The sequence below is a fragment of the Rhinolophus sinicus genome, linkage group LG01 (assembly GCF_036562045.2).
Source record: "Rhinolophus sinicus isolate RSC01 linkage group LG01, ASM3656204v1, whole genome shotgun sequence".
Lineage (NCBI taxonomy): Eukaryota > Metazoa > Chordata > Mammalia > Chiroptera > Rhinolophidae > Rhinolophus > Rhinolophus sinicus.
This window is the reverse complement of record NC_133751.1, coordinates 170,262,292-170,277,541: the sequence shown is the minus strand read 5'-3', so window position 1 is coordinate 170,277,541 and position 15,250 is coordinate 170,262,292. Positions and strand designations below refer to the sequence as shown.

Sequence of the window (15,250 nt, the reverse complement as noted above, 5' to 3'; positions counted from 1 at the left end):
GTGAGCACATTCTTATACCTAGGGACATTAGCCTGATATTAATCAATTAATCATAAGAATATATATAGATACACATATATATACATATGAGTCTCCAAGTACAAATACATATTTTTTGAATTCTGTATCTATATAGCACATGTATATTTTTTACATATCAATTTTGTGAAAATTTCTTCTAGGGTTCACGGGGTCCTATAGGACCACCTGGTCGAGCCGGGAAACGTGGCTTACCTGTAAGTTCTTTGTTTTTCTTTAAAAATATATGCCTTCTTACATAAAATATACTCCCACAGAAAAAGTAAAATTTAAGATTCATAAATGAAAATTACCAAATTTCTTGAGCTTTGGACAAAAATATTAATTTAAAATAATACCCAGGAGTTCATATTTGTTTTTATAATTATTATACTGCTACTCTGAATTTAAATATGAATGCTTTCAAATAATATGAAGACTTTTAGAATCACACTGTTCTCCCCAAATCATGGGAATAATAGTAGCCTTCTCTCAGAGATTTTCTAAAAATCACATAGGAAAATGGGCTTTTGTGAGAGGAAAAAAAAAGCTCCTTGTAAACTTGAAAAGTGCTATTCCAGTATTATGTTTTATTTTCAACTAGACTACCCTGTTCATGTTCTGTTGTTTTCCACAGTTATTATATAGACATTTCACTGTGAACGAATCATCTCTCATAGGCCGTCTAATAGGTCATGTTCCTTTCACACCCATTATATAAATCAATATCTAGTAGATTCATGAAGAACAATTACAGCCTTAAAATCACGGCCTATTATTAAATAATAATTCTCAGTTTTGGTCTGAGTTTGACTGAAGAAGATTTCATAGTTACACAGCATGTCAAGTGAATGGTTTTTTAACCAGTTACAAAAACAATGTGGCTTTGTTTTCCATGATTAAATGAATTTTATTTAATAATTTAAATAGGTGCTTTCTGGTTCAGTTATTTTCAGTTATGAAGTTTGGGGTCAATAAAAGAACCTCTCTAACATTATAGAAACATTCAGGCTGATTTTAGTATTTAAATTTACATTTTTATATAAAATATGAAAAGTTACTGAGATACCGTCTTGTTTTAATTATAAAAAGATCCCCATACTGTTTGACAATTAGGATATTCAAATTAAAAAAAAAGAGAGATAGAGAGAACCAAACAAAACAAGAAGAAAAAAAAATTGTAAGGGAAAAATTAACCAGACAGACTATCTATTTGATAATATTCTCCGAAGTCAGATGGAGAGAAAAGTTGCCTATGTGTTATAGCAGAGATTGTAGAAGTGATCACAGCCGCTTGCCAGTTTACTGTAAAGCACTGGCCCCCGGAACTTCTTTTATTCCCCAAGACTTAAAATTATAAAAAAAGAAAGAAGCCTGAGACTGATCAAAATAATCAGATAATGTTCATCTCTTTTCTTGATGTAGCTTCTATCCCATAAAAATATTCTTAGTTACTGTTTTTTCTTTAGTTTTTTCAGAATCAGGATTGATAGGTTTGGGTACAGATATTACAAATGTGAAGATAACAGTTCCTTTGTATTTTTGTAGAGGAGAGTGGCTTAATGATGATATTCCTCTTTCATTTGCTCAAATTTTTGCCCATTATTATTTTCCCCTAGTTTTATTTAGATATAATTGACATATAACCTGTGCTAGTTAAAGGTGTACAGCATAATTAGATATATGTAGGTATTGTGAAATTATTACCATGATAAGTTTAATTAACATCCATCATCTCACATAGCTGCAAATTTTATTTTCTTGTGATAGCTTTTAAGGTCTACTCTCTTAGCAACTTTCAAAAATGGTCAATTATTTAATATAGTCCCAGCTGTAATGTCCAGTTAGTTTATCTGTGTATGAAAATTTAATAATCATTTCATTTTTAAAGGTAACTTAAGTAAATAAAAACTGATATTTTAATTTAAAAAAATCTATATATAGTGGCAATATTTTTGTATAACAATATCAGCCAAATATGTGAAATATGGTCTTTGGAAAATGTTTCAGATAGGCTGGATCAAACTTTAAAATACCTCATTCTAGTATGAATGTAGGATAAACATTTAAAAAATGAAATCTTTAGGAAAGCTTTTATATATATAGCCTATGTTTGTAGTGATCACCTTCATTCCTTGAGAAAAAATAAACAAAAATTCCTAGGTCTAATTCTATTTAGGTAAGTAAATATGTTACTTTGTATAAAACACAGTATTCAAAATTGTAGTATTCAAAAGGTAAAATTGTAGCAAATTGTAGTCTCAACAGGCAATATCCATGCCATGATCCTATTTCTAGGGACCCCAAGGACCTCGTGGTGACAAAGGTGATCATGGAGACCGAGGTGACCGAGGTCAGAAGGGTCACAGAGGCTTCACTGGTCTTCAAGGTCTTCCTGGACCTCCTGTAAGTAATTTCTTTAAGTATTATTTTTATTTGCCCTCCATGTGAAAATAAATTATATATATATATATATATATATATACATATATGTATATATATATATATATATATATATATATATATATATATATATATGTATATATATATATATATATATATATATATATATATAATTTAAGAAGTGATCCCCCAGCTAGGCTAGTACTCACCTGGCACTACATATAGTTATTACCATATTCCCTATGCTTTACTTTACACCCCCATGACTATTTTGTAACTATTAGTTTGTACTTACTTGCTCCCTTCACCTTTTACACCCTGCCCCCGACCCCCTTTTATCTATCACCCCAACAAATCTAGTACCAATATGACACAATACATAGTTATTACAATATTATTGACTATAGTCCTTATGTTATACCCTACATCTCCATGACTTTGTAACAACCAATTTATACTTCTTAATCCCTTCCCCTTTTTCACCCATTCCCAACCCCCTCTCCCATCTGGCAACCATCAAAATGTTCTCTGTATCGATGAGTTTGTTTCTCTTTTGTTTGTTTGTTTATTTTGTTCTTTATTTGTCTCTAAAATTGATGGATTTTTGCATCTTATTTTCATTTTAAAGAATATCGATGAATAATTAATTACCCAGTTGCCCAATATAATTGCCCAAATATTAGTTGTAATGTTGTAGAAAAGAAACAAAAGGATAGATGCATCATCATTCTTACAGTTGTCTTTAGTATTGGTCAACTCATGAAGAGATAGATGATTTTATGACAGTAGTTTATGTTGCTAATGTCAATGACAGCACATTTTGAAAAGCTGAGACTGGCAAAATATAAGATGTAAATATTTTGGTAATGTTAAAAAATTTTTTTTTTTCTCCTTAGGGTCCAAATGGTGAACAAGGCAGTGCTGGAATCCCTGGACCATTTGGCCCAAGAGTAAGTAATAAAACTTAACAAGTTGCAGATGTAAATCATAATGTTTTGAGAGATATACTGCTGTGCTTGAGTATCATTTTCATGGATTGAAGCTGAAATTGCCCAGGTTCTTTACAGCTGGCAGCAAATGTATGAGACAAACCATTCAGCAATTACCTTAAGTAGAAATATCCTGAAATATGACATTTTACTTTGTGGCCCCACATTAAAATATCTTACCTAGGGTGAATATACTCATCAGTGGCTTCATTTTCTTACTCTGTGTTCATTGAAATTTCCATTAAACTCTCACTCCTTGAGATGATATAATAGGACCCACTATGATGTGGAGACTGCAGCTAATATTCTGAAGCTGGTTATATTTTTTCCTTTACGTCCTCAGAAGTAGTTTGCCTAAGGCTACTTTGGAAGCAAATCGTAAAATGAAAGCAATATTTGAAGCTCTTAGAAATTGTGCATTATTAATTCTACCTCTAATAGGTTATTAATGTAATAAGACAATTGGCAGACATAATTATTTAGGAAAGTCATTAGAAAGAATTTTGCTATGTCTAAATATAGTATAAACAAATCATAAATTTGAGAGCAGTTGTATTAAAATTGCTGGATATGATAGATTCCGGGGTATAAACACACAAATTTAATTTATACTTATATAAAACTCTTCAGCTGTGATTTTCTTAATCTCAATTAATTGAATTTTTAATTAAGTATGCAATGCATAAGATTTGATGAAACAGCTCCTACTGAAAAAAGTAGATGACTAGTCCATAAAAGCTTTTAACTGTTACTGGTCTTTTACCATGCATGAACGATAGAGAATTTATGTGTGATGAAATAGTAAACAGTAGAAAGTGCCAGAACCCCATTTATTAGTCATCAAGAATCTGAACCTGAGAAACCACTGATAGTTCCATGAGGAATAGTTCGTTGCTTAGAGAAAGTCATTGTAAAAGTTTTCTCATAGCATCTAAAATATAGTTTTTGTTTCTTGTAGGGTCCTCCAGGCCCAGTTGGTCCTTCAGGTAAAGAAGGAAACGCTGGTCCCCTTGGGCCTATTGGGCCTCCTGGTGTGCGGGGCAGTGTTGGAGAAGCAGGACCTGAGGTAAAAATCACAGGGATTTGCATGCAGATTAACTCTGTTGGTTCTCATAACTTGGATTCTTTCCAAGGAATATCTGTGTAGCATGACAGACAAGAAATTGAAGGAACTCTGAAAACAAACCTGAAAGTCACGCAAGAGCTTGTCTGTACAAATAACTATTTCCTATATTGTAATACAGATTATTCAAAATATATAAAATCAGAGTCCAAACTACCTTGACCTTGATTTCATGGGATACCAATGAGGGCAAATAGCAATTTATGATTTTATTTATAATGCAACTTATGAAAATATTGCTTTGCTTTAAATGGCAATATACTAAAGGTGAGATGTGATAAATGTAGTCATTCGTGAAAATCCTGGAAAGAGTATAAAATTAAAGTTTTTCTCTTTTGAAAATGACATTCAGAAAGGATTTCAATTACAGATTTTCATGAAAAATTCCAATTGTATCTATTTGAGGATTATGTAAAGCTATAAATTGTATTAGACTCTGGCTTCTCAGGTCTTTGGGAAAAATCCTCATATATCTGCCATGTACATGTGTGCATGTGTGTACGAATTTATGCTTCTCTCTCTGGTGTTTCTTCCTCTTTGATCTTATTTACCTTTCCCTCTTTATTCTGTCTCTGACCCTTACAGGCAATACTCTTACACCAAATATTTATTATATGGATCAAATAACTTCACATTTCCTATGGTCAAGAGGAATATTTCCTATTTATTTATTTCTCTGTGAATGACAACAACTACAAAATTATAATTCTTCTGATGTATGTGGCTCTTGATTGACTATTTTATGGTTCAGTGGTCCATGATAGAAAAAATATCCTCTTCCCCTGAGATTGGTATAAAGTAGTACATGTAATCATGATATAACCTTAAAAAATAAAACAGATTTAACAGTCTCTAGAGGGTGAGGACATTTTGGCTCTCAACGTTGAAGCAACTTGTCCAGAGCCAAGTGGCAGAGCCAGTGTTAGAACTGCAGCTTCTGATGGCTAGGGCTGTACTCCCCACCTGCGAAGTGGACCACACATATCCTCACATTGTTGGCTGATTCTCTCAAGTTGCTGAGCTCTTCCTTTGGAAACGTAGAAGGAAATTGATAATGAGGATCCACTAGCTAGCTGCTGCCACTTTCTGTGCTAGCTCCCTTTTACTTTAATAATTCTTGTTTGGCAAAAAAGTAAGAGAGCTCTTTATTTTTGTTACTTAGAAGACTACAGAGATGTTCTTCAATTTTGTTTAATACAGAGAATTTTGATCTATACACTAATTCATACACATCAAAAGACTTCCTGTGCTTTCCTCCTTATTTGGAAAAAGGGGGACATTGTCTTATGGGTGTTTCTTGTGTGTATACCATGTTTTCCCAAAAATAAGACCTAGCCGGACCATTAGCTCTAATGCATCTTTTGCAGCAAAAATTAATATAAGACCCAGTCTTATTTTACTATAAGACCAGGATAATATAATATAATATAATATAATATAATATAATATAATATAATACCAGGTCTTATATTAATTTTTGCTCCAAAAGATGCATTAGAGCTGATTGTCCGGCTAGGTCTTATTTTCGGGGAAACAGTATTTCCTTGGTATTGACGTATAGTCTTACAGAACTAGTACCCACAACTCCTCTGTGTTTCCCCCTTCAGCCTCTGTCCATAAATCCTTTTAAAACATTTTAACTGTGCCTTGCCCAAAAACGTTTGCAAATTAATATACATATGTACATATTTTTAACATAAAATATATTGCATCTTCAAGGTAAACATCAGAGCAAATATTTTGTGCTTTGATCTTTATGTATCTCAGATGCTAACTTGCAGATACGTTGCCTGAAAAACAGTTCTGCTTCAATTCTCATCCTTGGAATGCTACAGGTTGGCAGGCCAGAACCATCTAGTTAAAAGAGGGCATGAGTCACAGATCTCTCAGTGCCATCAAAGTGGGGTGTTGCATTATAACTCCCTACACACCAAGTCCCGTTGGTATCTTTTGTCCAATAGATAAACAAAACCAAAAAAATGTGTTAACTGTGTTTCCAATTTTTAAAAACTTAGGGTCCTCCTGGTGAGCCTGGCCCCCCTGGCCCTCCGGGTCCCCCCGGACACCTTACAGCTGCTCTTGGAGATATCATGGGACACTATGATGAGAGCATGTCAGATCCACTTCCAGAGTTTACTGAAGACCAGGCGGCCCCTGATGACAAAAACAAAACTGACCCTGGGGTCCATGCTACCCTGAAGTCACTCAGTAGTCAGATTGAAACCATGCGCAGCCCTGATGGCTCTAAAAAGCACCCAGCCCGGACTTGTGATGACTTAAAGCTTTGCCATTCTTCAAAGGAAAGCGGTGAGCAGACAGCTGCCTATTTAAGCAGCGCCGATTGTTTTTGACTGTGTTTTTCTCAACTGCATTCCAAAAATATTTAGTGATACACACAAGAGATAAAGTGGTAAACGTGTCACAGAATTTGTGGTTTGGTGGAGGGGACAGTCAATGGCATGAAAAATTACACAGTGAGATGATAAGTACTATAAGAGAAGACATATCCTAATAATGATCCAGTTTCATGGTGGGAGTTTCATTTCCATCCAGAAGTCTTGAAATATTGGTGATTTTGTGGTGATATAATGTAGAAAACACTTGCTTAAGCAAGGTTAACATTTATTTACCTACATGACTAATTTGGATTTAATATGCTAACATACATGATTGGATCATCAAAAGTGGAATAAAGTTTGTTATAGTTCCCAAATTTATTTGAATATAGAATACCTTTCATGTAATTTAATGTTCTACGAATATCACTTTAGAAATCTCTGCTGGCAGGATTATGTTATAGTGCTGTTCTAAAGTATTTTGGAATTAAATTGTCTTTTTGTCCTAGATCATGCTTAACGTCTGCATTATTCTATCATTTTGATTAATAACATCTGGAAAAGAGGGCTTCTAGGCCATAGGAATGAGCTATGAAATGCTTAACAGCTTCAATTAACTTTGAAATGACATTGACAGAAATAGTTAAAATTATCTTTGAAGGCCAGGCAACTTGATTCTCAACTCTATGCATCCCACCACTGGGCCTTCATTTCTTTTAAAATGCAGTGTTTCATATATATATATATATATATATATATATATATATATATATATGTAATGTATGAAAAACACATGTATGTATAATATACATGTATGTATAATATACATATATGCACAAATACATATACATAGATATATGTGCAAATATATATTTGTTTGTATATTTATTTGACTATATGTCCAGCACCATGTACAAACTTGCCAGTGAGATAATTCATAGCCTTCTAATTGTAGTTCCACTCATATACTTACTTTATTCATAGTTTTGACAATACATTATTTATTACATTCCAATTATAATTTGCTTTAAAATATTGGCTTTAAAAATTTAAAAAGAACACATCCATGTTGGCAAAACCACTTAATCACTGTGGATGATCTCTTTTTGTTATAGTTTTCTCAACTGTAAACTGGAGATAATGACACTTCCTTAATATGCATGATTTGAGACTTAAGTACATGGTGGCATGTACTACAGTGCTTGGCATGTAGAAAGGACCCAAATTCATAACAGTTACTTTTCCTTTTCTGCAGAATAATTCCTTAACTGTGATACTCTCCCTTAAAAGAGTCCTTAAACCATGAGTTCATGTTTTCAAATCCTCTGTTAATTAATTTAGAGACTCATCATCAGGTTTGAAATTCACCTTATTTAGCAAATGTTTTTATTTTGGGAAATAGGTGAGTACTGGATTGATCCTAACCAGGGATCTGTTGAAGATGCAATCAAAGTTTACTGCAACATGGAAACAGGAGAAACATGTATTTCAGCAAACCCATCCAGCATACCACGTAAAACCTGGTGGGCCAGCAAATCTCCCGACCATAAACCTGTTTGGTATGGTCTTGATATGAATAGAGGCTCTCAGGTAACTGAATATGCTCACTTAATATTGTATTTTTTGCTTTTCATTATTTATTATGTTTTAGTATTTATTTAGGACTATGCTATTATTTTTTGACCAGTTTTATTTTACCATGTTTATTTTAAAGTCATATGTTCTCATTAGTTGCAATGTCATTGCGTAAACAAAGTTTTACTATGAATTAAATTAACATAAATTTTGAATGATAATTTTTCCATTGATGGAATCTGGAAAAGTAATTATTTTTAACATTAGTACCTTTCATGCATGTCACACTGACTGTGGATGATACCTGAAGGGATCTCGCCACAGTTGAAAGACAGAAATTGTATTTAGAGTCAGGAGAACTAGGTGACTTGTATCTGGATCTCTTACTGACTTTGGGACCTTAGGAAGTCACTTCACCTTTCGGAGCCTGTTTTTTCATTTTAAAGTGAAGATGATAATATTTATCTCACAGTCTCCGTGTGAATATAAAGTGCTTACTGTTGTATCTAGTACATGATAAGTTATAAATAAATATTAGATAATTACTAAAATAGTACTTGTATAATTGAATCACTTTGTAAACTTTGTAGTATTATTTAAACTTAATGCATTTTTATAATTACGTGAATTCTATTAGTACTTTTCTGAATCCAGTCTCTTCTATGTTTCCTTTTTTTTTTCTTTTTTAAAAATTTTTATTGGGGAATATTTGAGAACAGTGTGTTTCTCCAGGGCCCATCAGCTCCAAGTCATTGTCCCTCAGTCTAGTTGTGGAGGGCGTAGCTCAGCTGCAAGTCCAGTTGCCGTTTTTCCAATCTTTAGTTGCAGGGGATGCCGCCCACCATCCCATGGGGACTTGAAACCACAACTTTGTTGTTGAGAGCTTGTGCTCTAACCAATTGAGCCATCTGGCGGCCCTATGTTTCTTTTATAGCCCATTACTTAGGTTCTCAACCAGCCTTGCGACTTCCTATTTCAATATTGAGTATTTTATTCTGGATCTCTTTGGCAGCCTAACTGAAATTTTCTTCTCACCTGTGCTCCAGATCTTTCCTCAGAACTCATGTACATAATAAATATGATGTAAGGATATTATTGGTGTGTGCAAGACATATTAGAATTTACCATTATTTAATGAACAGAGAATTTATAAATTTAAATATACTCAATTGAAATGTAATTCAGTTAATGTAATATTATGTAAAGCTAAAAAATGAGAATTGAGAATAAAGCTCATAATAGAAGATGAGTAGGAAAGAGCCTCTAGGAAATTATTTTTGATTGTTTTTGTTAGCTAATGAAAAACATATAATTCATATTTCCTACAAGTATATAACAGTTGGGTTAAAAAAATATTTTATACAAATAGTTAAGTTATAATTCTTATTATAATTAGCAATAAAAACAATGAGCTATTTTTGATATATGATTAAATATCCAAGAAAGTGCTCAAGTATATAACTTCTAAAAAGTAATATTCAAGAGTTTTTTAAAGAAATGAAGAAGCAGATTTAAAATTACTTAAAATTCCTCTGGTGAGTTGTGATTATCAATGGTTTCTTCACCTTTGTTTGGGGTAATAAGGACAGAGGTTTTTATTTGTGAATATTCAAAAAAAAATGTTAAGATATTTTTGTATCTATAGGTAGAATATCTTGTTATAGGAAAGAATAAAAGTAATACTCTCCAAAATTGATTTGTCTAAAATCAACACACACACACACACACACACACACACACACACACACACACACTACTTTGAAACCCTTCAGTTTTGTTTATAACAAAGACTCTTTCTGTTTTTCTAGTTTGCTTATGGAGACCACCAGTCACCTAACGCAGCCATTACTCAAATGACCTTCTTGCGCCTTTTATCAAAAGAAGCCTCCCAGAACATTACTTACATCTGTAAAAACAGTGTAGGATACATGGATGATCAAGCCAAGAACCTCAAGAAAGCTGTGGTTCTCAAAGGATCAAATGACTTAGAAATCAAAGCAGAGGGAAATGTTAGATTCAGATACATAGTTCTTCAAGACACTTGCTCTGTAAGTACTTTTGATCATATTGATTTGACTAAAGAAATAAAAAATTGTTAAAAATACTGTTATGGCAATAGAGGTGGGGGCAATTTTACCCTATTTAACCACTACAGTTTGTCCATAGTTGTTCTTTAGGGTAAACTTGAATGTGTGTTAATATATGAAGCAAGGTAGAGGTTTTAATACAATCAATAAAGAAAGGACTGGATCTTTGGGATACAATCCAGCTCTTCTGAAAATTCACTTTGGCTCTCCTGCAAGTTAATTAATTTATTTAATCTCAGTTTCATGCTTAAAGTTCCTTGATTCTAAAATGTATAGTCAATCTGAGATACCTTATATTTTTCATTGATTTGTATGTTTCCCACGTGAATCTCTAGATATAAAAAGAAAATATTTAATGATAAATTATAATTTCATTTGAGAAAAGCAAAAAGGCTTTCATAATTTATGTTGTGAGTGCCCACCTGGGAAGTTGCAAAAGAGCAAAGGGCATTTCTTCAATTTACAGCTGGAAAGAAATGCCTGCCAGTCTTGCCAGGACCTCACTTTGTTAGCCGTGCTCTTATGTGGTGCTCTAAAAATTACTGATTTCACGTCATAAAAATTGGCTTGGACATTGCTGTCTAACATCTTTGGAATAATTTGTATATAGTATTAACCCATTGCACAATTTAATTCCAGAAACGAAATGGAAATGTAGGCAAGACCATCTTTGAATATAGAACACAAAATGTGGCACGCTTGCCCATCATAGATCTTGCCCCTGTGGATGTTGGCAGCACAGACCAAGAATTTGGCATCGAGATTGGTCCAGTTTGTTTTGTGTAAAGCAAGCCAAGATACATCGACAATGAGCAACACCCTCACCATCAATGACCACCACCATTCACAAGAACTTTGACTGTTTGAAGCTGATCCTGAGACTCTTGAAGTAATGGCTGATTCTGAATCAGCATTGTATATATGGTCTTAAGTGCCTGGCCTCCTTATCCTTCATAATATTTATTTTACTTACAATCCTCAAGTTTCAATTGATTTAAAATATTTTTCAGTACAGCAGTTTAGGTTTAAGATGATGACCAATGACAATGACCACCTTTAAAAAAGTAAACTGATTGAATAAATGAATTTTCGTTTTCTTCAATTTATTTCAATGTAATGACAAAGTTGCTGAGTATTGATGAGAAAATTTTTCTTCCTGGCAGGTAGCTTAAAGAGTGGGGTATATAAATCCACACCACATGTTTATTTCACTTGGCTGCAATTTGAAATATAGAAAGTAGTGCCCTTTTGTGACTTCTCGTTCCCAGATTATCAATTAAAAATGAAATCAAAATGTTTATCTTTGTGATTGAAACCCTCATGCATGTCTTGATATTGTATAACTATCACAGATACTCTTTAAAGAGAATCTTGAAAAAAATAATTTCTCACTGTCTTAAATGGAATTCTAAATAATATATATTCAATGGAATTTCTTGAAAACAAAGTGATGTTAGATTTTATAAAGGGTGGTAAGTTTAGACATTTTTCTCATTGAAATTTAAAGATATCTTTCCCTCTTGACTCAGTTTATCAATATAGATAGAAGTTACATGATTATACCATTGAGTACATTTGCACTTTCTTGTTTAAGAAGACATTAAATGCAAAAATTTTACACATACAACTTTATAAACATATGTCCAGGACCCAAAGTTGAGAGTCTTCCACATGCACAATCTCATCATCCTGAAGCCTATAATGAAGAAAAAGATTTAGGAACTTAGAGTTGTGGAACTGACTCTAATCAAATGTGATGATTAGAAATAGGACATTTGGCCTCTCATAGGAAACATGACCCAACATTTCTTAGCATGAGCTACCTCATCTCGAGAAGCTGGGATGGACTTACTATACTTGTTTATATTTTAGATACTAAAAGGTGCTATGCTTTTGTTATTATTCCAAGACTGGAGATAGGCAGGGCTAAAATGTATTATTATTTTTCCTTTAATGATGGTGCTAAAATTCCTTCTTTAAAATTCTTTAAAAATAAAGATGATTTCATCAATACCATTTGTGAAAGCATAACTGTTAGACTTGCCCGTTTCTGAAAGAAGGAGCATTGTTCCAGTGGGTTTTTCACTGTTCATCTGTCATACTGTATCTGGAATATTTTGTAATAGCTGCACATTTCTTAGATCAGAACATGTAGGGCCCCTTGTGTGTCAAGGTTTTTGGGTTTTTTGCCTTAATTGCATTTGTTGGCTCCATTTTTATTTTTTCTTTAAAACTAAATAGCTGGGACCTTCCCAAAGGACAAGCCATGCATACAACTTTAGTCATGTATCTCTGCAAAGCATCGAATTAAATGCACGCTTTTGTCATGTCAATGGCTTTTGTTTTGTGGAATTCCTTTGAACATATTAGATCTATTTTATTTCCAATAGTGAAAAGCAAGGTGTTGTGGTATCTTTTTGTTCTCCATTTGTTTAAAAGATAAAACAACAATTATCTTCTATCGTTTATATACTGGTTTATATACAAAAATCAACTTGCAACATCACTCATGAAGGTAACATGACACTAATTATCACTGTCTATGCTCTTAAAAAACTCAGGGTAGTATTACTGATTAAAAGAGATAAACAACTGATTTTCCATGGTTGAATAAATTGCGATGATAAAACCTGTCTCGTAATATATCACATATGAATTTAGCTTAAATGTTTTCAGAGTTTTATTTCAGTATTTATTTAACAACCTTATTTTTACACAAATTGGTTATTATTTGAGCTCTACATCTTGAATTTCAATATTTATATACCTAAAGACATTTATGAGTTTTGTTTGTTTTAAAACTTCCTTCAAGTCCAACCTAAATAGGTTGTACAAATTCAGGTAGGTGAGCCAGAAATATGTGGTGAGTCTCTTAAGTAAAAAACACTAATAATCTCTAACTGTAGAAATATTAGTTCTTATTAGAGCTCCAGAATGTTACAAATAAAAGCCTGCCTCGGAAAATTTCAAAAGCCCTTAAATTTCTTGCCTGAGTTCTAGATCTATAGGTCCCTTTAGACTAGTAGACTTCGTCACCTCAATGTCTAACAGACACCTCAAACTCCACATGATCGAAAGTGAAATAATCTACATCTGGGGAGGATGGTGACATGCATTTATTACTAATTTATTTAAAAATTCAAATGAAAATTCCTCAAATTAACAGAAAAGAAGAAAACTGGCAAAGAAAACACAAACAATGCTGTAAAAGTCCCAAATTCATAACACAAAATATGGCAAATTTCAGCCAGATTCAATATAATTTATTCCAAATTGAAAAGAGAGTCAAGGAATTTATAGATAATATCCTGTCTCAGAGAATGGTGTTATGTGGCAGAAAGCAAGTGCAAAAATATCGGGGGAAAAATGATTGGAACTCCGCACTGACAGTCCCTATCCCAGCATGAATAAATAGCATCTCATGATTATTTTTTTCTTTGAAATTATGAAGATTTCGAGAGAGAGTAAGAAGAATCTCTTAACAGCAACTTTTGGGGCTGAGGCCCAATGGCAGCAAACGAAGACAATGATGCTTCAATAAAACCCGAAAGCCTATGGAGCATGGAGCAGGCTGGTAAGTTGATTTTTATTATTATTTTTTTAATCCAAATGACTAGCTTACCCAAGAGCAGCTTTTCTTCTCAGCCTCCTTATCAATGCATCATTTATTCAATATTTAAGTGTCAGCATTCCCCAGGAATCAGTCTTTTTCTCTTTACCTTCTCACTCTTTTCACACTCAGTAGTTTCTCATCCTTGCCTCTTACCCATGCCCACGGCTTTAATTACTATCTATATGTCAATAGCTCCAAGCATACCTGCAGCCCAGATTCTCCTTGGAGCTCAAGAAATGCATATATAAATGTTTATCTCAACATTTTCATTGGGTTGCCGAGGTACTTGTAGCTTAGTGTGTTAAAAAAAAAAAAATTCTGATGTTTCTCTCTCAAAGCTGTTACATGTTCTGTGTTCTCTAGCTCAAGCAATAGCCTCATCATCTATCCAGTTAGGCAGGCCAGAAACCTGGGAGTCATTCTCATCACTTCTCTTTCCCTTATCATGCCAGTCCTGGCATTGCTAAGTAGTTTCAGTTTTGCCTCCTAAGTGTTCGTTAAAGCCATACTCTTCTTCCCATCTCCACCGCCACTCTCCGAGTGCATATTATCATTATTTCTCACCTGGGCTCCTTCAATAGCCTTCTGACAGGCTTTCAGACATCCATTCTTCCTCTCTTCTAATCCATTCTTCCCACAAGAGCCAGAGCAGTCAATTAGAAATATAAATCTGAATATGTCACCTCACTTCCCTACCCAACACAAGACACACACACACATACACACACACACACACACACACACACACACACACACACACTCACACACACCTTTGAAAGCTTCAGTAGTATATTCTGGGATATAGACAAAAATCCTTAAGCTCTGGCAGGACCTGATCCCTGCTTACTTTTCATGCTTAATTTTCCCACTATGACTCTTATTCTCTGCTCCACATGCAATACACTTCTGTCCATTTCCTAAAAGCTAGATTGCCTATCCTGTCAAAGGCCATTTGTGGATGTATTCTTTTTGCCCAGTTTACTTGTACTTATCGGTTAAAGCTCTGCTCAATGCTACATCTCAAAAAATCCTTCCTAGACTCCTCACCCTTCACTACCACCGAGGTTAATGTCCCCTCTTACCAATCTTTTTGGCACCCTGTACTT

The 15,250-nt window shown here is 33.6% G+C and overlaps 1 protein-coding gene across 1 annotated transcript in view; it reads left to right on the top strand.

The window, feature by feature from the left end:
* Window positions 1-12,544, top strand: part of COL5A2 (collagen type V alpha 2 chain) — a 134,367-nt gene extending 121,823 nt beyond the window's left edge. Inside the window, exons 47-54 of the mRNA XM_019740756.2 lie at window positions 183-236; window positions 2,317-2,424; window positions 3,318-3,371; window positions 4,369-4,476; window positions 6,549-6,840; window positions 8,272-8,459; window positions 10,253-10,492; window positions 11,171-12,544. Of these exons, the coding sequence (XP_019596315.1) occupies window positions 183-236; window positions 2,317-2,424; window positions 3,318-3,371; window positions 4,369-4,476; window positions 6,549-6,840; window positions 8,272-8,459; window positions 10,253-10,492; window positions 11,171-11,317 (1,191 nt within the window). The 3' untranslated portion in view covers window positions 11,318-12,544. The remainder of the gene's footprint in view (window positions 1-182; window positions 237-2,316; window positions 2,425-3,317; window positions 3,372-4,368; window positions 4,477-6,548; window positions 6,841-8,271; window positions 8,460-10,252; window positions 10,493-11,170) is intronic.
* Window positions 12,545-15,250: the final 2,706 nt, after the last annotated feature.